The 21924-nt window shown below is 35.0% G+C and overlaps 1 protein-coding gene across 3 annotated transcripts in view; it reads right to left on the reverse strand.

Moving 5' to 3' along the window:
• The window catches only part of Dab (DAB adaptor protein), a 172962-nt gene that overhangs the window by 127760 nt on the left and 23278 nt on the right, over positions 1-21924 (reverse strand). For all 3 annotated transcript variants that reach the window (XM_081742583.1, XM_081742585.1, XM_081742587.1), the window contains exon 2: positions 16285-16493. In XM_081742583.1, the coding sequence (XP_081598709.1) occupies positions 16285-16493 (209 nt within the window). The remainder of the gene's footprint in view (positions 1-16284; positions 16494-21924) is intronic.

A 21924-nucleotide genomic window follows, 5' to 3' on the forward strand; every position in this document is an offset into this window, starting at 1 on the left:
TGATCGCCATTCTTTATTATGTTTTTCCTTCATTACGGTATGGTGAATAGTCTGACTATTCTGATCATTCTAATTGTTGTTGAACTAACACCATAAAACTATGTTTAATATCTATCGGTGCATATTTAGAAATTTTAGATCTCCTATCCATGCGGTGTTGTCTTTCAATAACACCAATGATTCAAAAAGAGCGAATTTTTAGAATGAAGTTTCCAAAATTTCCCTCCATTATTTCTCTATATTAAACGCTAAACAACAACCGTACACTAATTCAATATCTGTTGTATCGTAATTTAAAGCATGTATGACACATATATCAGCTGCAAGTAGAATGATGAAAGCAACTATGTTTGTGAACGCTCTTGTATAGTTGTAGTCTATAAGCAGTTCTTCTGATAAGCACAATTACAAGAACTGCAAATTATTATTCCCTTTGTTTTCGTTGGAATATCTTTAATATGTGTTAGTGTACTTTTACAATGTTTGGGTTGGGTTTCCACGTAGTGTTGATACGTATAGCCGAAAAAAAAATCGAAGAAAGGGAATTTTGGACGTTAAATCTTTAAAATTTCCCGCCTTAATCTTCTCGTTAATTTTTTAGGTACTACAAACAATTGCTATACATAATATGAAAGTCTGTTTTGTTATGAATTCAAGGAAGTATATTTTGTACCAATCGGCCAATTAATATCCCTGCTATATCTGTTTAAATCCAAACCTGCGACTTCCTTTGAAACCGTCCGGAAGTCAGCTCTTTTTCAAGATGGCGGCTTGAACATCACTTTTACTTTTGGGAAATTTATATAATTTGAACCAGCTCTATAGAATATTCCTACAAACTTCCTGGCATGTATGATTTATTTTAAAATTTCGTATAATGACTAATATGCGACAGAGGAATTACAACAGGGTTTCATTTGGGAAAAAAAAAATGGGGTGGTATTTTGGATCGATGGCAGAATCAGAATTATTCAAGCACACAGCATGATGTGATACTGTAAAATACCTGGCACATTGTAAATATACACTATAACAGTGTCAGTTCACATTTTAAGTTTAAAATCACGATTTTCAAACTAAATCAGCTGCTTCAGAGTTTGAATATGCTTCCGAAATCCATTAAATACAGGTCCACAAGACCGAGATATGAATGTATTGCAATAATTTGATGTTAATGTGCAAACTTAATTTGGAGTTTACGAAATCAGCAACGATATTGAAATATTCGACTGAAAAAGTAATGAAAAATACAAGTTTCTTATTGTTTGTTTCCGTTCATGAGAAGAACAATGAAAAAGCGGGACATTGGCTTTGTTATCTATTCCCGCGCTTCAGTTATCTGCCAGCAGCTGAGCGGAAACGAACGCATACCTCTTGCTGCAGGATATGGGCTGAGATTAAATGGAGGACACTAGTCTCTCCACACTAACTGACGGCTTTATCTATTCACCTATTGCTTCCCGTTCTATAAATGAGAATACAGAACCCTCATAGATCTATACTACGAGAACATTAACTGGAAAACAATCGAATTTACTTATTTCGCCTTACGTTCAGTAGCGTCATTTCAGATTTGGCTTGGGGGGAAGGGGCAAGACCCCTCGATATAAGTAAAATTTCGCGTTTTTCACTGACTTACTACTATTCTATTGATAAAATCTATATAAATCTCAAACTCAGGGGGGGAATGCCCCTCCCTGCCCCCCTAAATGACGCTTCTGCTTAGGTTTCACGCATGTGTAAACTATAATTACAAGAAACGTATTGGCCCTATTCCTAGAAGCATTAGACCAGTAATACCACACCACAGAGCAGTGTTCATCAAAACTTGCTGACGTGAGGAACGTTCTGTATAACGTAAACAACATTCTTACATTTTTAATAGAAATAAACTTATATCAAACCTGACTACACATATATTCACACAAGTAGTAACTGTGTCACTGTTAGGAGAAATCAAACAGCAATAGATACAATCTGTTACTTAAATGTATATTTTTATATATGGTATGTAAATAAATAAGTATATAAATAAATAAATAATCAATTCCAGGAGAATCAAAAATATAAAGTTTATAAAATTAACTATGAACATCATACGTTTAAACGCCATAAAAATTCTATATTCGACTTTTTCAAAAACTAGGACTGATTATTTATCTTCAAACAGTGACGACCTTTACATAGCCCAGAGCCCCGCACTTCAGAGTAACACGAGGGTTACGCTGAAAGTTTCGGGAAAATGATAGAACGCAAGAACATCAAAGTACAGCAATTTTCAAAGTAAACCCTGTGCAGCAATGCACTGTTTCACGCGATAGAACTACATCTTGAAATAGATATGCCAAATGAAGTTAGTACCTGTGAATCATGCAGTTTGTATGGTTCGATATCTCCTTCTGGAGTGCAAAAGCGCTTCCCACGCAACATGTTCTTGATTGTTGGGAAGAAAAAGAAATCACTGGGAGCTAAATCAGAGGAATAAACCAATGTGTCATGACTTCAACGTTTTTCTGGTCCAGAAAATTACTTGTGGCAGCTGCTGTGTGCGAACTGCCATTGTCGTGATGCAGAATGATTCGAGGGTTGGGGTTGGACTATCTGCTCACATTCAGTACTTCTGGTAGACATATGGTTGTGTACCATTCTGCATTGACTATCCTACGATTCTCCAGTGGAACAGTTGCAATATGGCTTGATTTACAAAAAAAAAAAAAAAAAAAAAAAAAAGTGCATTTTTTGGAGACATTGCGTGCACGAACAACTTTGTTTAGGTTCATCGCGGAATACCACTAAGCAGATTGTCGCTTTGTTTCTGGTTCTCATCCACGTTTCATCACCTGTTACCATATTAAACACCAAATTAGATGACCCAGACTTGAACCGTTTCGTCATAGCTTTGCAACACTTCACACGGGCGTTATTTTGTGCTGGAGTTAAATTGTGTGGGATCCAACGAACGCAAAGTTTTTTTCACATCTAAATGATCCTGTAATATTGTTTGTATTTGGATCATGCCAATGCCTAAGGTCTCCTGAATTTCGCGATAAGTCACATGTCGATCAGTGATAATTAATTCACGAATAGCTTCAATGTTTTTGGACACATTGGCTGTCGATGGACGACCTGCACGAACTCATCACTCAGGCTGATCCGACTAATCTGAATTCCTGAAACTACCTGTAAATTGTCGTCTGGGGATGAAGCTTCATCAGGAAAAGTAGCAGTCATTCGACGAACACACTTTTGCTGTTAATCCTTGGTGAAAATCTTAATAAATTATGACACGGAAATGCTCTCTCATCAAGTCAATTTCTGATCACAGCCACATCATTTCAAACTTGTGCCCTACAACGACAAAATTCTGATCACAGCCATCTCATTTCAAACTTGTGCCCTGCAACGACAAAGATTTCGAGTTACATGCGGTTTTGCATTGAAGATTTTACACTAAGATGGAAGTTTATAACTACAACAAAATATAACAGATTACATTGTTCCCAGTAAGTGATTGCCGAAACTTTCAGTACAACCCTCGTACTTCCGATTTTTTAAACATTTATGGACAACAGGTTCTGCGTCATTCAACAAAATTTTGAAGCTACGAAAATTCCGAATAATCAAACCGATTACACTTCTATAAGCTTACCATCTGTAGGACACTAACACATACTTAGGGTCGTGAAGTTTTCGTTTTAACGATAACATCTAAAACTTGAAAAACGAAAATTAAAGTATATAGATATACCTAAATGTATGATAGAAAGTGGTTTCTGGTGTTCTTAAATCGCGAAATAACGCGAATTTGGTACTTTTTTTTCAAAATAACACCGAAATGCATTGCATAAAGCGATAGATTCAAGAAATCGCCATGTTGGCCGGTAACAGTAAGAATATAACACAAGTTTCCTTTTGCAACAAAATGTGATTCACAGAAGACACCAGTCCTATTTTTTGACCGGTTGGTTAGTGAAAATTTGCCCTTGAGGTAAATTCTACACTTTGTTTAGTCCACTGCTCCCCGAGGATCAAATGTGAGGCAGAAGTAGTTTTTCTAAGTTATACGAAGGACAAGCACGAACATATCTAAACCATATGTAAATGCGTTTGATTGCGCGCGCGAATTTGCTTCAGGTCTATATACTTACGACAAGAGTATTGTGATTTTTTTTTTATGAAGAAAATGTTAAGAAACACTGCAGTGTGATTTTTAATCGATATATTTATTCAAATGATACATTAAATAAATCCAAGTTTAGGAGGGATATCGTTTGTTCTCAGATGATAAGTCCAAAAATATAATTTATTCTTTTAAATTTAAGATGTTAAAACTTAAAACTACTCGTTTAATTTTAAAATTATTTTAATTAGCTTTCACTGACCACCTTCTCTATGTTTAGAATATACTTGCTTTTCAAAACCATTACAAAATAAAACAAATAACCCCTATTTGCTTTATTAAATCGCGAAATATAACACCGATTTTGGGCAAAAATAACCGTTTTCAGGGATAAAATAAAACGAAAACTGCATGTCCCTACACATACACCATGAATAAAGGTATTCCCATTATTCTCTCCACTAAATGTTCAGTGTATTAGTGAGTTCCGTCGGCCTTCAATTCACCCTGTGGTATTCCTATAGATCAATTTACGACGATCACAAGGGCAGACTTTGAGGATCAATGATGCTCTGCGAAACAGTTTGAGAAACGCTAAAATTTTGCTGCTCTTGACAGAAAACAAAGTTAGTTTATGTCAAAGTTACAAATGCACCTTTAATACAATAAGAATCATCCTAAGACTATTAAATTATTTATTAAATAATTTAGCAAATCCATAATTAGGGACTAGCAAATGCCCCCACTTATTACTGCGAACAATATTTTGCACCGTGGTTTCTACCCCTTTCATATAGAATTTGCCTAAAATCGAAGTCTCACACGAAATTCGAACACTTTGTATGGGCATCTTAGTGATCAATTCCATCCCCTTTTCCTACCTTCTTGGTAAAACGTTAAAAAAAAAAAAACTGAGACATGTTTTATAATTATTTTAGATATAAAGTCCAAATACCAAATTTCATGTCTCTAAACTTAAGGAATTCCGAGATATGGACATTTTATTGTAATAGTTGGAAACCCATCCATTTTCCTTCCTCCTAGGTCAAATATCAAAAACCGCTCAAACACGTGTTTAATTATTATTTTAAATGAAAAGTCTAAAATATCAAATTTCATGGCAATAACCTTAAGAGACTCCTAGATACGGACATCTTATTACAACAATTCTGCCTTCTTTCTCCCCTTCTACATCTAACAAAAAACAGCACAGTTTGAAAAACGCTGCCATACAGAAACCTATGTAGCGATATGTAATACTAGACTGTTCAATGGAAATACACCTCTATTCTACAAGCTTAGGTTTCTCGACTGTATAAGGGTAAATTACAAGCTCGAAGGCCGTAGACCTAGTATTTCAAGTTCATGTGCTGGGCAACCCGGTGATTATGTTGCGCAATGCTCACAAGTCATGTGGAACTGTAATGTAAAAGGGAGTTAACATTCTGAATGTTACGTAAGAACCGTTTGAAATTTGTAAGATCTGAAAACTTTGCGGTATCGAAGTAAACTCCAGTATAACTTCAAGTAATAATATTCCACGGAATTTCATATTCTTTAATTGCTTCTACGAATGGATTTAAATTTAGAGGAAAGCCAGGAAACTTCCCTGTTTCTACATATTTGTTTCATTACCTCTACATTAATCCTGCCTTCCCAGACTGAGATAGTCTCTCCTGTCTTCTTAGACGATCCACAACAGATCGCGTGGTTTCGTAATCTTGCTCTCTTGGAGACAGATAAGTATGGTAGGGGGCGGCCTATCCTATGAAGTTTGATTTTGCATGATGGACTGTACAGCTACCAACTGCACAGGATTCAAGCCCCGGTAGTAGTACATCCTGTCGTTCATAGTATCAGTATAACATTAAGGGCGTAAAACCCAATACACACACACACACACACACACACACACAAAACTCTTAAATAATTTTTCAGTGAAACTTCTTTCAACTTCCGTTTAGTAACAATATTTTTTGGCCATTACTTAGGATGTATGAAATAGATCTATGGTTACCATTTCCTATCAATCGTGTCTGCAGTAACCCAATACAGACAAGATTTTACTACAATTAGGAAGCCCTACGCATCCTCAAACTAAGCAGTATTTGTTTTACAAAAAATTACAGGATGTTTCAAAATAACACCGACAACGTTTGGGAGACGATTCCTCACACCAAGATAAGGCAAAAAGTATAGACCAACATGGGTGCACAAATGCTTCCTTTCGGAGTTATAGGCTGCAGAAAACATGAAAAAAAGAAATTTAAGGTCCATAGCTAAAAAACTGTGGAACCTAATGTAGTCGGGTCAAAACTTCACTTAGGACCTAGTATGTGCCCCATCCAAATATCCAAGTTTCAGAATCCTGCGATACTTCCGCAACAATTTTTATAGAGATAGTTGGTGAGTACTTCAAATTATATGCCCGTAGACATTCCCTCTCCAAAAATTGTTGCGTGAATACCTTAGGATTCTGAAACATGGATTTTTTGGATAGCGTACATATTAGTTCCTAACGGAAGTCTTGACCCAACAACGGTAAGTCACATAGTCTTGGAGCTATGGACCTTTTCATGTTTTCGGCAACTTGTAACTCCGAACGGAAGCATTTGTGCACCCAGGTTGGTCTATACTTTTTGTCTTATCTAGGTGTCAGGAATCGCCTCCGAAACGTTGTCGGTGTTGTTTAGAAACACCCTGTATAATGCTCTTTAGCAAGTCTAGTTGTTTAGGCAAAGGCACTTTTCATCCCCATATTAAAGAAAATGGGGGGATATAAATCTTATTATTAATAATAATATAACAAAGATTAAATCTTTTTTTAAAACTATAACACTCAAGATTAAATTATGCTGTTATCAAAAGGAATCGAAATTTTTAGGAAGAATTACAAGAACAATTTATCGCCAGTCTGTCCTTTTAAAACAAAATATTGCAAATTCGAGAGACGATCGCACCATTTAGGGCAGGGAAGAGTCGTCACCGAACTCATATTTATTTTCCACTTTATCATTCCTTATATTTAAATATTGATCTTTTCCGTTTCTCACTGCGTAGATTCTTTCCTACACAGAATGCTGATAATACAGCCTATGAGGATATTATTATTCATCCATAGGTTATAATGCATAGTTGTGAAATGTCTGCACAAGATAAGGTGTAAATATTGTTTAGTAATAAACTATTTATAACAACAAACCCAGGCACGTAGCCAGGATTTCGTGAAGGGGGGGGGGGGAGGTTCGTGACATGGAATACTGTGATCATCACACAAGGAGCTCGATCATTCTAAACTATTTTACTGGAACATATATTGGTTCGTTTAGCCAGGATTTCGTAACGGGGGGGGGGGGGGCGTGATATGAAATACTGAAGGCTCAGGAGCTTGACCAATATAAACTACTTTACTATCAACATATATTGGTTTGTTAGGACAATAAAATGAGGATATGTTGGTAAGTATTTTAATAACAAAGTAAGAAGAAATCTCGAGTAATAAAAGAATAAAAAAAGTATTGAAAAAGATTTTACAATATTTACGTTCCTTTCTGTGTTCATTCAAATATAACAATTTTCCTTTCATTATGATCTCAACTATTATGAAAAGTACATATTCACTATTATAAAAAGTACATACTCAATAATGTCTTGTAAAATATTTTACAATATCTGCGTTCCTTTTTCTGTTGAATCAAATGCTAATAGAACTCCTTTTCCATATAAATTTTTGTTTTTATTATTCCGTCAACTATTGTCGGTTCCAAATGACAGGTTAAAGGAGCACTAGAAAATTGTTTTTGAAATAACATGTTTAATTCTGCAAGGATGCGATGACGAAAAGTTATGATAAAAAATGTCCACGCTGTTACTCAACGGCACTATGCTTTCGGAAACTTGAAATCTTCCTGACTAGTAGCCAGTAGCGTAGCCAGGATGTGTGTTTGGGGGAGGGCAAGTGCTGTTATAGGTACATATAGAAAAATCACAAACAAAAAACATATAAACATAAAAATATATTTAAAAAATTATAAACATCAAAGTACCAAAGTACATTGTCGGACATCTTTGGGGGGCGTTCCTCGCCCCCCCTTCTCTACGCCACTGCTAGTAGCAGAAATTCTGAGAATTCTGTAGCTTTTCTAGAAATTTCAAATTCTCTAACTCTTCCAGGATATCTCATTTACCTCGCCACCACATATTGCAAGTAATACAAATCTCCTCATAAGAAAGAGTAACCAAAAGCTTCTTGTAGTTTTTTTTTTTTTTTTAAATTTTTAACGCTGATCCTTCTTTTTCTCGTTTCCTTTTGTTTCATCCTTCCTTATTTTTTTCATTTCTGGTCTCGAAGGGGGGTCCGGACCTCTCCCCTTGCCTACCTGCCTGACATACCCTAGAAGTAACCAACATCTTTTCCACTGACATACCCTAGAAGTAACCAACATCTTTTCCATTATTAGACAATCAGCGAAGCATGACATAATACAGTATTTTAATGGAACACAATCCAGCTTTTCTTTTTTAAGGTTAAGAGACAAAAATGTAATTGAGAAGCAAATTGGGCTGCCCACAAAAAAGGATTTCCTCATACTTAATTGATTTGCTACCAGAAAGAAGCACGTTGACCCCTCGAGAAGCAAAATATTTTCCGTGTTAACGAAACGACGCCTGTTTGTTACTAAAATAAACGAGACATCAGGGTAACTGTACAGACGAATTCACTGCTGCAGAGAATAAAAATAGTAGAAAATAGCAGAGAAACACGTGCAAACTCGGAAGACTGCAACGGGAGTTCGATTTCCGCTTTTCAATGGCAAACGCCGCTTTTCTTTCTTTTTCCACACTAATTAACTTCGATTTGTTTTTGTTCTCCTTTTCAAGTTACACACAAAATGAAACAAGTTTTAATTGCCTAAAAGAAAGCAATTAACATCTCAGATATGAAAAAAGAGTTATTGACTTGAAAAGGAAAAGCCACTTAACTATAGAACATGACAGAAGTAAAATAGTTAAATCAATATAATATGGGATAACACTATTGTATATTATGCACTGCATAAAAAGGTCATAATGAAGTGAAACTTTCCCATAAATGAGCACTGGAACAAATAACATGACATTCATATTCTACAAAAAAAAATATTAGACTTCCTTTCAAAGGAATTTTTGCTGTCTTGAAAGAAAACAAAGTTAATCGATATCAAGTAATGTTACACTTTATCAAGTAAAAGTGCACCTTTAATGCAATAAGAATGATCTTAAGATTATTACATTATTTATTAATAATTCAGCAAATCTATAGTTAGGGACTAGTGTCCCCACGTATTACTGTAAACAATGTTTTGCGACGCCATCTGGTTTCTGCCCCTTTTTTATGGAATTCGTCTGAATTCGAAGTCGCACGAAATTCGAGCACTTCGCACTGGCCAGTGGTTCTCAAACTTTTTTGACTGACGACACACTTTATTGAATCTCCACGACATTGCGACACATTTGTTTGATATTTTTATTATAAATAATAATAATAATAATAATAATAATAATAATAATAATAATAATAATAATAATAATAATAATAATAATAATAATAATAATAATAATACAGTGAAACCTATCTTTAGCGGAATCGAGCGGGACTTGCAAAAAATTTCCGTTAAAGTCAGGTTTCCGCTTATTGGAGGTAGACCTTTCCTTTCTTTCTTTCTTTTTTTCAAATACATGCTTATATTTTCTCAGTATGCCCATTATATTGCTGTACGTACATTGTTCGATTACAGTACTTCTTTTTTCTACGAATAAATACACAAAAAATTAAAATGAACACAAAATTTGCTATGCACACGTTTTCTTTATATTTCTAATAGCCAAGCAGGGTTTTCTGTGTACATTGCTGCTTGACTTTCCGCATACACTTTAACCTGAGAAATTATACTAAGTAAATCAGAATCATTTTTCCGTAATGCAAATTTTTGCAGTTCCTTTAAACTTCTGAGAGCATCTTGATATGTATTTATTCTACACTCTTCTCCGAACTCGGTATCGTATTCTTCTTCTTCCTCTATCTCGTTTTATTCTTTCCGACATTCCGTATGATTTTTGATTAAGTTGCGGGGATTAAGGACAATTTGTGGGGGTGAATATGAGTAGTGGTTGGGGAAGGCCAACACTGTCCAGACATATTTAACAAAAGAACGAACATTTTATCGCAGACAGTGTAATGTATATGTCTCACAAAATGTCTAAACATCTAAACGCTGTAGTCCGGAACTCAGAATTTTCCGTTAAATGTTTATTTTTCTTTCCGTTGTCCGCGTAACACAGTACCGCTTAACGAAGGGACTTTTTACACGTTTTGTTCTCCAAAATTCATGGGACCGTGAAATATTTCCGTTTAAGATAGTTTTCCGTTTAATAAAGGGTCCGTTGAAGACAGGTTTTACTATAATAATAATAATAATAATAATAATAATAATAATAATAATAATAATAATAATAATAATAATAATAATAATAATAATAATAATAATAATGTCTATTATACTAGTGAAACCTGTTAGTTTTTATAACAAGCCTATATAACATTGAACATTATTGCTACCACTGGAGTTGTTGACTGGTACAGTCTATCTCAATTTTAACTAATTATTATTAATTTCTTCATAATTTTTAAATTCTAAAGTTTCGCGACACATCACACCAGTGTGTTGCGACACATCGGTTGAGAACCACTGGTATGGGCATCTCAGTGAACCACCTCACCCCTTTTTCCACCATTCTGGGGCAAACATTACAAAACGTTGAAACACGTTTTATAATTATTCTACGTGAAGAGTCCAAATAACAAATTTCATGTGATATGGATATCTTATTGTAATAATAGGAAAACCCATCCCGTTTCCTTCCAGTCTCTTTTCTTTCCTTCTAGATAAAAAGCTGAAGTATGTAATTAACTACCGGTACATTAATTTAGAAGTCCAACTACAAAATGTCATGTCTTTAATCTTCTTTTTAATGGCTTCCTCTTTTTATGGGTACAAATTTATACATTTAAATCAAATATTGTAAGTTCTAAGTATTTAAAATTGAAAGAGCTCCCTTGCTATTATATTGTTAGCTTACACGTCTTGGACGTGGGAAATTTGGGTTAGATTCCCGGCGAGAGTTCATGGGGTTCGGATTCTACGTTAAGCTATAGGTCCACGTCTCATATAGCCTCGCTGTGAAAGGGACGCTAAACTATATACACGTGTGCAATCCATTCATTTAACCTTGAGAAAACTACTTCCTAATGTAAGTCAACAGGTCTGTGCAATAATACACAATATTGTGACTCCATTCCCTGTTGAAAGAGGAATGCCTATAAACCTCACCACAAACATAATTTCAATAGTATGCACTAGACCTTCACAAATAAATTGCAGATTTAAAATTTGGAAATTCACACATAAAAAAGCGTAATTCATTCTTCAAATACTCAACTTAAAAACTTACCTCATTATAAAGTGTTTACATTTATATATACATGACTTTGTACGATAATAACAGTTTATCCCATTAACTTTAACTTTACGGCATTCTGAGATACAGTAGAACATCTCTCATCTGCCCTCGGATGGCCTGCCGTCCTCAAGCCGAACTTGTCCCAATTCGTCGGTGGCTCACGAGGCCCACTGTCGTTTACTGCCGTCGCGGCATTGTTGTTTACTTGCTGTTACCGCATATTCGCTTCAGTGCTCCGTCATCTCTTGCATAGTTTTCTTCGTTGTGCGTGTTTTCTGTACTGTATTGTTCAGTTTTTAGCGCTTACTGTTCGTTTGTTTTTACTGTAGAGATTAATGGAGTCATTTTTGAGTTCAGAGATTGTTTATTTTTACTGTAAACCCGCATTTTTCTGTATTTTCTGTATAATCTGACCTGTTTTGCGTTCCTACCATACCCCCAGTCCCAAAGGTGAAAGATTAGAGGAGTTTTACTGTATAGAGATATCTTATTATAGTAATTGCTATCCTTTCCTCCCCTCTCTACGCTGAATTTAAAAAATCCTTCTTCAATGGTACTTTACATCGCAAGCTAAAGTATACCATACATTATTTGGAGTAGCAGGTGGAGGGTCAATCGTCTCTTCCCTGAGTTTGATACGTCAATAAAATTTAATTGATTCTTTACGAATAAAGCAGTAAGTGAGTTTCGTTTCAAAGTGTGAAAGTACGGTAGCTTTCCAAACTATAGGATATCAACACTCAAACTTCAAGTAGCACATCCATAACTACTGGTTGCAATAGAATAATAAGATCAATAATAAAACCTCTTCCTCGGATGCTAAATTCATATCAGGAAGCCATTACTCGAAGTGCCTTACTGTTTTAGTTCTGTAGCAATAAAGACTGACACCAGAATTTGTTTATCTTAAGTATTTCCGGTTTCAACTGATGGTTAAGGGAGGAGATAGACGTACTCTTCACGAGTTAAATCGATGGCAAAAAAATTGCATCTTGATATCTCTTGGCGTTTTAGCTCTACGGAAATTAGTATTGAAGCCGGAAATAATGCAAATTTCGATCACATACGGTTTTGGTATAGTACTGTAGGTTGTGATGGTAATCCTGAATCGATTGCAGAAACCCGCTTGTCGCTATATATATTACCATTTTTGTTCTATGGCGATAAATGTTGAAACCGGAAATGATATACTTTAATTACTTCCGATTTGAATAGAGAATCAACGGATGGAATGGAACCTATTTTTAGGTTACTGAATCAATTGCAAAAAATCAATCTCTTCCCGTATTTGTTCTATAGAAATCAGTATTAAAACCGGATGAAGTAGTAAATTTCAACCACATCTGGCTTTGGAAGAGTTTGCGGTTGTGAAGATACGTTCTCTTGAAACCCTGGATCGTTAGTAGAAAACCGCTGTCACTATTTAATAACCATTTTGTTTTTGGCGATGAATGTTAAAAACGGAAAAGTTTATGTTAAGCACTTCCAGTTTGAACAGAGGAGAATACAGAACTTATTTCTGGGACTCGGAATCAATTGCAAAAGACCGCATTTCGATGTCTCTTACCGTTTTTGTTTTACGGTGATAAACGTTGAAATCGGAAATGGAATCTATTCTTAGGAAGTTAAACCGATTGAAGGAAACTGCATCTTGACATCTCTTACCATTTTTGCTCTGTGGAAATCAGTACTGTAACAGGAAGTAACATTTAATTCGAACCACTTCCGGTTTTGGTTAGGGATGCGAACGAGACAAGATTTGAGGCTGTCTCGTCTCGAAAATGTGCTATAAAAGCGATGTCTCGACTTCAAAAAATGTATATTTCTCTATTGAAAGGGGTGTGTCTCGACTCAAATTTTGTCAGAAAAATTCTGTCTCGACTCGTCTCGTGCACATCCCTAGTTTTGGTAGAATGTTAGGGACAGTCATGGTACGTTGCTTTGAGACGTTAAATCGTTGGGGGAAAAAAAAAATCTGCTTCTCGCTATATGTTACCGTTTCCGTTTTATGGCTATAAACGTTCAAATCGGCAGTACCTATTTTTAACCACTTCGGATTTTTAATAGAGAGTTAACGAAGGAGATGGATAGAACCTATCCTTGGGATGCTGAATCGATTGCAGAACCGCATCTCGATACCTCTTACCATTTTTGCTCCGATATCTGTTGACAGACGGACATACGAAGCCGTTGTATAAGACTTCCGATACTTGATGCATAGCATAGTTTGAAAGTAATTAAAACGTGAAATTCTTATGTCGGTGAAACATCTCCCCGGCTGCTCCGGCAAAATCTGAAGTTTCTAGCTTAAGCAATTTGGTCCGGGCTTTGATCACTCAACTATCCACTCAAGTCAATCAGAACTTTCTTTATATACTGTGTATACATTACAGAAAGAAACAGTAATGCAGATTCTTCTTAAACGCTATACGGACTGGAATTATAACATGAGATGAAAATAACAAACGTGGACTACATAAATAAGACAGTAAAAAGTATTCAGGTATAATTGCCATTTTAATTAATTTACTATACCGAAAATAAATAATAACAAAACTTTCTAGCTTTTAATATTGTAGTAAGATTCATTTGGTAATAAAGATACAGAAGGCATGCATTCATTATTTTCTTGAATGCCTGTAAGTCTGTAATTAAGATAACACCAAAAGTCTTTAGACGAACTTTTAGTATTAAATGGGAATGACTTATAGATGAAAAAAAATACATATAAATTGCCATTGCACCATTTATCTTGATTGGTTTATTTACTTATTCACGGTTCTTATGCATTCGAATATCACGTTCTGACAGCAATAATAACATGCCGCATAACTTAACAAAACTCAGATTTCACGTTATGCAAACATTGGAGACATTAAGAACCATCATATACTTCAGAAATTAAAAGTTTAATTTCTGTAATTAAGATTCCAGCGATTTTTTAAAACGCCCATTCATCTAATAATTTAAAAATTCCAACTATATTATTAACTATCTTGAACAACTCGAATTTCTGATTTGTCAAATGAAAGTGAAATTTAACTAGAAACAATAATATTGAGAATTACACAGATTGGTTGGTAGAAAACTCTAAGGTCTTAATAAAGGCTTTTCAGTTGCTGAGCCTATTATGACTTATGTTCGGAAAGATGCGAAGAATCAAATACTGCACATTTAAGAAATTTAACAGACACCATTTTTCCGTAAGAAAAGTGCGGGATCCTTTGTTTTAAAATATTTACAAAGGAGTCATTTTTAATAGCTAACCCGACAGAGCACAAGAGATCCATCCAAAACACAATCATATCTTACTAACATCGTATTATTTATGCACATGTTTTGTGTCCTTTCTTGAATTATCGTGTTTCATTAAGATTCATAAATTGAATCTGTTTTTAGTATCTTCTTATGAAATCTTCGTGTTACGCTGGCCGCATATCAAAATTCTATTAAAGCAAAGAACTCTTGAGTCTGGACTTACTGAATCTTCATAATACTTCACACTCCTTCTTACTAACAGTACTCTATTAGAATGTTGCACCTCTTTATGAGTGAATGCCTATCGTATGTACAGTACTTTCTATGTGACCCAGGGTTCAGTCCCATGAAAGGTACCTGTCTCGAACACAAACCCAAGTGGTGGTTCGAATCCCACTTTGAATGATATTTCCTGTTTTGTATAACATCGGTAACCTTGGTATTGTTATCTAGCCATTAAATGTGTTATTTGTTTATTACAACACTTATCTTTGCTGCAAAGAAATTTACTGTGTTTTAATTTGCAGTAACTGTGATAGACATGTTTTTAAATGTACAATATGTGATTTCAAGAACAAACAAGGGATGGAACACTTCGACACACTTTTGCATGCCTTAAAAAAGACAAGTAAAGAAATGCAGAAGCCTAATGTTTACAAATATATATTTATTTTGATTCAAATTTGGACTGGCATGACAGATAACTGCACGTGCTGTAGAACAAAAAAGGAAGGGTAGGGGAAGATTGTTCGACAATCAGTGCACTACTCTTTCACACTGTTTCTAGCAAGGGCGCCCATCAGGGGGGGCAATGGGGGTCGCTCGCCCCTAGAGGAAATTATATTTCAGAATATCGGAAATCCAATAGAATTTTTACATTAGTTACAGCAAAATTTGAAACTATTTTTGAAACGTCGCTTATACTTGCCCCCCTTTGAAACCACAACATCGGCGCCCTTGGTTTCTAGGTAACCAAGGACACTGATCGTTTTGTTGCCGGTATCTTTTTGTCAAATATACTATGATTTTTGATACTTGAAAATTACACGTTACAACTCATCGTATTATATTATTACAAATATAGTATCACGAAGTGTTAAACGTTTTCAGTTTTCTGCTAAAACTGTTGTCCCCATTGTTGCGGAGCGTTTGGCAACAGCGCCTGCAGAAGAGTACGTATTCGGTTCAACTGTCACACGTTAGCTTTCCTCAACCACACAATATATGTTGAAAGGTTCAGTGAAGAATCACACAGACAACCGTTGGTCCCATAAAGCAAAAACAACATTGCTATCACAGATTAGATCTGTGATAGATACCCATTTTAGTAATTGTATAATGTAATACGTGTCGTACCCCAGCTCTGAAAGGAATTATTACATAAATAAACATGAATTTTTACTTACCTTTCTCGACCTTCTTTGGCGAGGTAATGTTTTTGAAGTTCATCTTGAGATTCAATCTTTTCGGCCCATCCTTGACTTCTTTTATCCCCCCACCACTTATTGGAAAATCACCATCTGTTACATCGGACTCCATTGACGATTTGGTTTCTTTATCTGTCTCATCTGGACATGATGTTTCACTAAGACTCGCAGTATCTGTCATGGTATTCCTAGAAAATGATTAATAATGATGAACAGAACGAATACTTACAGCCAAATTAATCAAAAAATATATATTCAGAAAAAAATCACTTCTCAAGATCAAATTGTTTTATGTTCTTGTGTAGAAGTGAGGTCATGAAAAATAGGGCTTACTCTTAAAACTAAATATGATTTAACGATGTTAAAATTATTCGAATTTTAACAACACAAATCTGAACCACACCTCCAATTTCGGAACTAGTATCCGAAGAACGTTCTAGTTAGTTGGTCCAATGAGTTTAGCGTCATTTGTCAGCACCAAAGCTATATGAGATGTGGAGCTACCTTTTACGTTGGAATCCTGCCGTAATGTGTTCAAATTTTAAGGATTTTCCTATCGGGGAACAAGCCTGGGATACCGTGCAGCAAAAGACACGCGCTCGCTAATCACTACACTAGGCGGGAGGACTCCAAAGTCAGTTTTAGTTCACTTACTTTAACGTAGCAAGGTGAAATCACTAAACCAATAGAGCAAAGGTAGAGTGACCAGGTTAATGACAAATTGAAAATTGAGGGCTGGAATAGAGAAATAGGTTAATAATTAGGATTACGAATACCACGTATATAAGAAATGGATAGTCACTTGTACACCAATTAATGTTTGTCCAATACTAGGCACCCTGACTTCGGTACGTGACGTTTGGGCGCGAGTTAAATTAAAAAGTCATTATGTTGGGCGCTAAATACTAAGTTCGAATCAAGATACCACAAGGTGTCTACTGTAGTGGAAGTCCTGGAATTATACTGGATTTTGTTTTACATACTAGAAATACTGGAATTTCAAAATTCTAAAAACTTAATTAACAATTACATTTTCTAAATTTAAGTTTCAACCAAAATTAAGTGTGCTTTTTATTTGATAACTTTCAAGCCAAAGGTAAGTAGACCAGACTAGATGTGATTGACTACATTACATACATACGTAGTGAGCCTATTCTATTAAAGAACTTAGAGCAGGTCTACTACTGTAATTATGCAATCGGTGTGAATGTCAAACACATTTTTAGTGGCTAAATGATCAATATATGTACACTTAACTATTATTTTTCACTTTGAAATCGTTCTTTTTTTCCTTTCGCCATTTTCTTTAATGCAGATTAAATGCTTACCAAGGGACGAAAAAAAAAGTGTGTTAAGTTTTGATTTTTATATTGGAATGTTAATTTTTTTTTTTTTTTTAAAAAAAAGTGATACCAGAAAAGTGATACCGGCATACTACAGTTCCGAAACGCAATGTCTTAGACACCCTGTATTAACATCTTTCCTTCAACTCGAGTGCGCGGAAATCTTTTATTTGTAGTTCATTATTGGATTTAAAGCAAACGTAATACGAAAGAAAACAAATTTTAATATTCGTAAGTATGTAATTATTAACTTTAAAAATATATATAAAAATTAAATCAATGTGTTTTAATTAACATTAACAAAATTATTAACAGTTCGTCTGATTCCTTCATTTCCTAGCTTTCTTATATAATACAAAATTCGATCAACATGTTGAAGTACAAGAATCGTGAACAAGCGAAATATCATTCCATGACGAGGTTAGGCAACAAATGTCACAAACACATTAAACTATTTAATTTAGATGAATAAATAAGATAAAGATAGAAAATAGATAGATAAATGAGGCGAGATAAAGATAGAAGTGTAGGATAGCCTATATTATATATATATATATATATATATATATATATATATATATATATATATATATATATATATATATATATATATATATATATCTTGATTCGCGCTTAGTTTACAGTGCCTAGCTTACTTTATGTCGTAAATTGTGATTACTATGTACCTCGCGCCCAAACGTCTGGCACCCAAACGGCTTTGCGCCCAAATGTAATGTCAAGCAGTTAGATTTTTCACAGTAAGAAAACAAAAAGCACTGTAATTCCAGCAGACTTTGATTTACAAAAACGTGCATGGGAAACAAACGCTCCGGCTACAAGCATACTGAAGAACCAAATTCCCACACAGTACGAGTTAATATAATTATACATATTCGCGTTTGATATTCTTAAAGTCAATACTATCATCACTGAACCACTCGTTGTCATTGACGACTAAGACGCCCTATTAGCATGTCGTAGGGATGACCAAAATTTTCCGGAATCGGAAATTTTATTTCCGTATTTCGGAAAAATTCCGGAAATCGGACAAAAATCCGGATGTTTTTTCGAAATCAGACTTTTTAAATTCCAGAATTTTCCGAAGTTCGGAACTTTTCCGAAATCGGACCTTTTTAAATTCCGAATTTCGGATTTTTTTCCGAATTCTGGAATTGGCCATCCCTAGTATGTAGCAAGCTTCATACATTACATCAGAGTTTCTCAAATTATTTTCAAGTGGAATCCATTTTTATTAAAATGTTCGACAGACCAACACATTCTTATCCCTGATCTTGTAACAATACACACGTATTTCTAACCACCGAGCGAAGTAGCTCAAATGGTAGAGTGCTGGCTCCGCATTCGAGAGGTCGTGGGTTCGATTCTCGCTGCTGACCATCCTGACTGTGGTTTCCCTCAGTCATACCAGGCAAATGCCGTGATGGTACTTACTACCCAGTCCCAGGCCGATACCTCCCCGAATCCTTTCCACTGGTATTGTTAAATATTCCATATAAAATGGTCTCTGAGCTGTATCTGATTATTGTTAAATAAATAAATAAAATTCACTTAATTTTATGTTGGTATTAACACAAGAAAGTACATATATTAGTTTATTTTTTAATAACTGAAGGTTATCAATAATATTTCATAATAATGCATCTACATGTATACATAAGCTGTTAGAATTTCTATAATCTTTATCTTATTAAAGTGTATAATCCATTATTGTATAATTTATATATCTTTGAGATTCCCCACTATATTGCATGATATACAGTTCAATTAAAATTTACTTCTTATGTTCTTTTTATATCTTTAAACTAAGACGATCACAAGGGCACACTTTGAGGACTATATATGCTCCGCGCATCATAGTTTAAGAAATGTTACATTAGATGTTTATTAAATTACTAAAACCAAGTTTTGTTAAATTCCTAATACATATTTAATAGTCTACGCAGAATGAAACAAACTACAACGTGTCTAATTGGCTTCCTCCTTCTAATTCGGATTATCAAAGAAATAATACTCGATATAATACATATTCACTAATTATCTGAGCAAAAAGTATTGGGTAAATACAATCATTTTCATGTAAGGGGATATGCATTGGGAGGCGAGGTGAAGGTGAGCAGACAATGTTTTAATTTATTTATCACGGGGATATTACACGAAAATATGCTCTTGAGTCAGCATAATAATGTGCTGGAATATCATCAGTCTGCTGGAGACCAGACCTAACAAGTAACATGAAATCTTTGTAATCTAAAGAGAAAACAACGTGCTTAGTAATCAGAGAAACGTTTCATTCAACCTCCCAGATTAAAATTTCTCTCTTTAAGTCTCTGTAAATGTATGTTCCTAATCATCTTCTACCTTCAATTGTGAGACATAATCGTTAAGAAAAGAGCGTGATGCGGTTGAGTAGAGCCACCAACTACATTTCTACAGCAGATGACTAGGATACTAGATGCAGTTGATTAGCTCATAAAAATGCAGAACTGGACAAGAGGTTTTTAAAAAGTGGAACACTCCAAATATCCTTACTCTATCTTCAGTTAGGTACCGAGCTCTTCGATGGTTTTATTCAGTATTCTGCTCACTCTTGCACGGCCTTCAGATTACTTAGAAAATGGCAATTTCTAGGGAAGTTTATTTCAGTTAATTTTTTCTCCTGCGCTTCAAGAATACATACACTTATTTTTCGCTAAGTTGCAAAGAAAGTTCTGCATATTCTGTACTCATAGTGCACCCCTTTCCCAAAGATCTGAAACTTCTATTAGCCAAATGTGATTTATGGATTCTAAGAAACCTCCGAGAGAATAAAATATAGGAAAGACTAAAGTAATGGGTACCACCTAACGAAAATCATGTATTATCTTTCTTTCTTTCTTTCTTTTTTTTCTTTTTTTTCATGTAAAGTTAGCTATCGCACGCTTTATTAGAACCTTCTTTTGACTTTAATAAGCACAAGATAGATTCAGATTTACCAAAAGGATGCTAGACCGAAAAAAAAATCGTAACAACTACATTGCTACCTAATCCCTGCACCTTGGAGCGATAGGGATCATTAATAATAACACAATAATTTAATATAAATCAAATAATCAGTTTATTTTCAAATATAGGAATCATCATTCATCGTAAAATATTCGATAAAGTTAAGGTTATTGACACAAAGCCGTTTGTCTAATCTTAATTCTTTAAAAAATATTCATCTGAAAATGTACAGTACACAATCTTTTTATCGGTATGATCATTGTGAATTCCATTATAACAAAAAGACTTTCAGAAAATTGCATATTTTATGTGTAAATAAAGAATATATATGGACATTCGGTGTACTTGTGTCAATGTTCTCACTCTTGTCACTGCAAGTCATTTAGGGGCGGAGCGACTCATTTTTTAACTAGCGACTCATATGTCACTTTACTTTTATTTAGGATAATTAGATTAAAAGTGGTAGGGTAAGACATTCTTAATGCAAACTGTACACCGAAAATATTTCCACCGATTTTTCACTAACTTACAATAGTTTTGAATTGCGTATGTTTTTGCTTATCTAAAATCAATCCTTCATGCTGAAAAAAAAATCTGCCAAAATTATTACCAACTAGCTGAATATACCCATTCTTCGCATAGAGGCTGTATTTGGAAGTCAACGCCTGTGGGAGTATCACTATTCATTTCAGCACCGCGAAAACTATGGGTTTAACACTAATATCGTTCATTTTAGGATATTTTTACATGTCTCGGAATTTCCCCCGCTCGCATACAATGATAGCTGAATTTCAAGTCATCGCTAATGGAAGTTTCACCATTGATTTCAGCGACCGCGAAAACTATGGATTTGACACTAATATCGGTCATTTTGGATTACTTTTATATGTCTTGGTATCCCCCCGCGACCCCCGGCCCACAGCGGAATAGGGTGAATTTGAAATTAGATGCGATCAGAGTTTCATCATTGATCACAGCGACCGCGAAAACTATGAATTCGAAACTAACATCGGTCATTTTCTACTACAGTACTTTTACATGCCGAAGTAAACGCCCCCTTGAGACCCCCTGATTCGAATTCTGAAAAAAAAAAAAAAAAAACGCTTCGCCTTGGTCTGGGGCCTGGACCAAGGTGTCCGTGACCAAAATTTGATAACTCTCGGTAAACCTGTCTGGTCCCCAGGCTGGTCTCGGTAAACGCCCCCCTGACACCCCTTGGTTCGAAATTTGAAAAAAAAAAAAAACGCTCCGTCTTGGTCTGGGGTATGGGTCA

The sequence above is a fragment of the Thermobia domestica genome, chromosome 16, assembly GCF_964235325.1.
Source record: "Thermobia domestica chromosome 16, izTheDome1.hap1.1, whole genome shotgun sequence".
Taxonomy (NCBI): Eukaryota; Metazoa; Arthropoda; class Insecta; order Zygentoma; family Lepismatidae; genus Thermobia; species Thermobia domestica.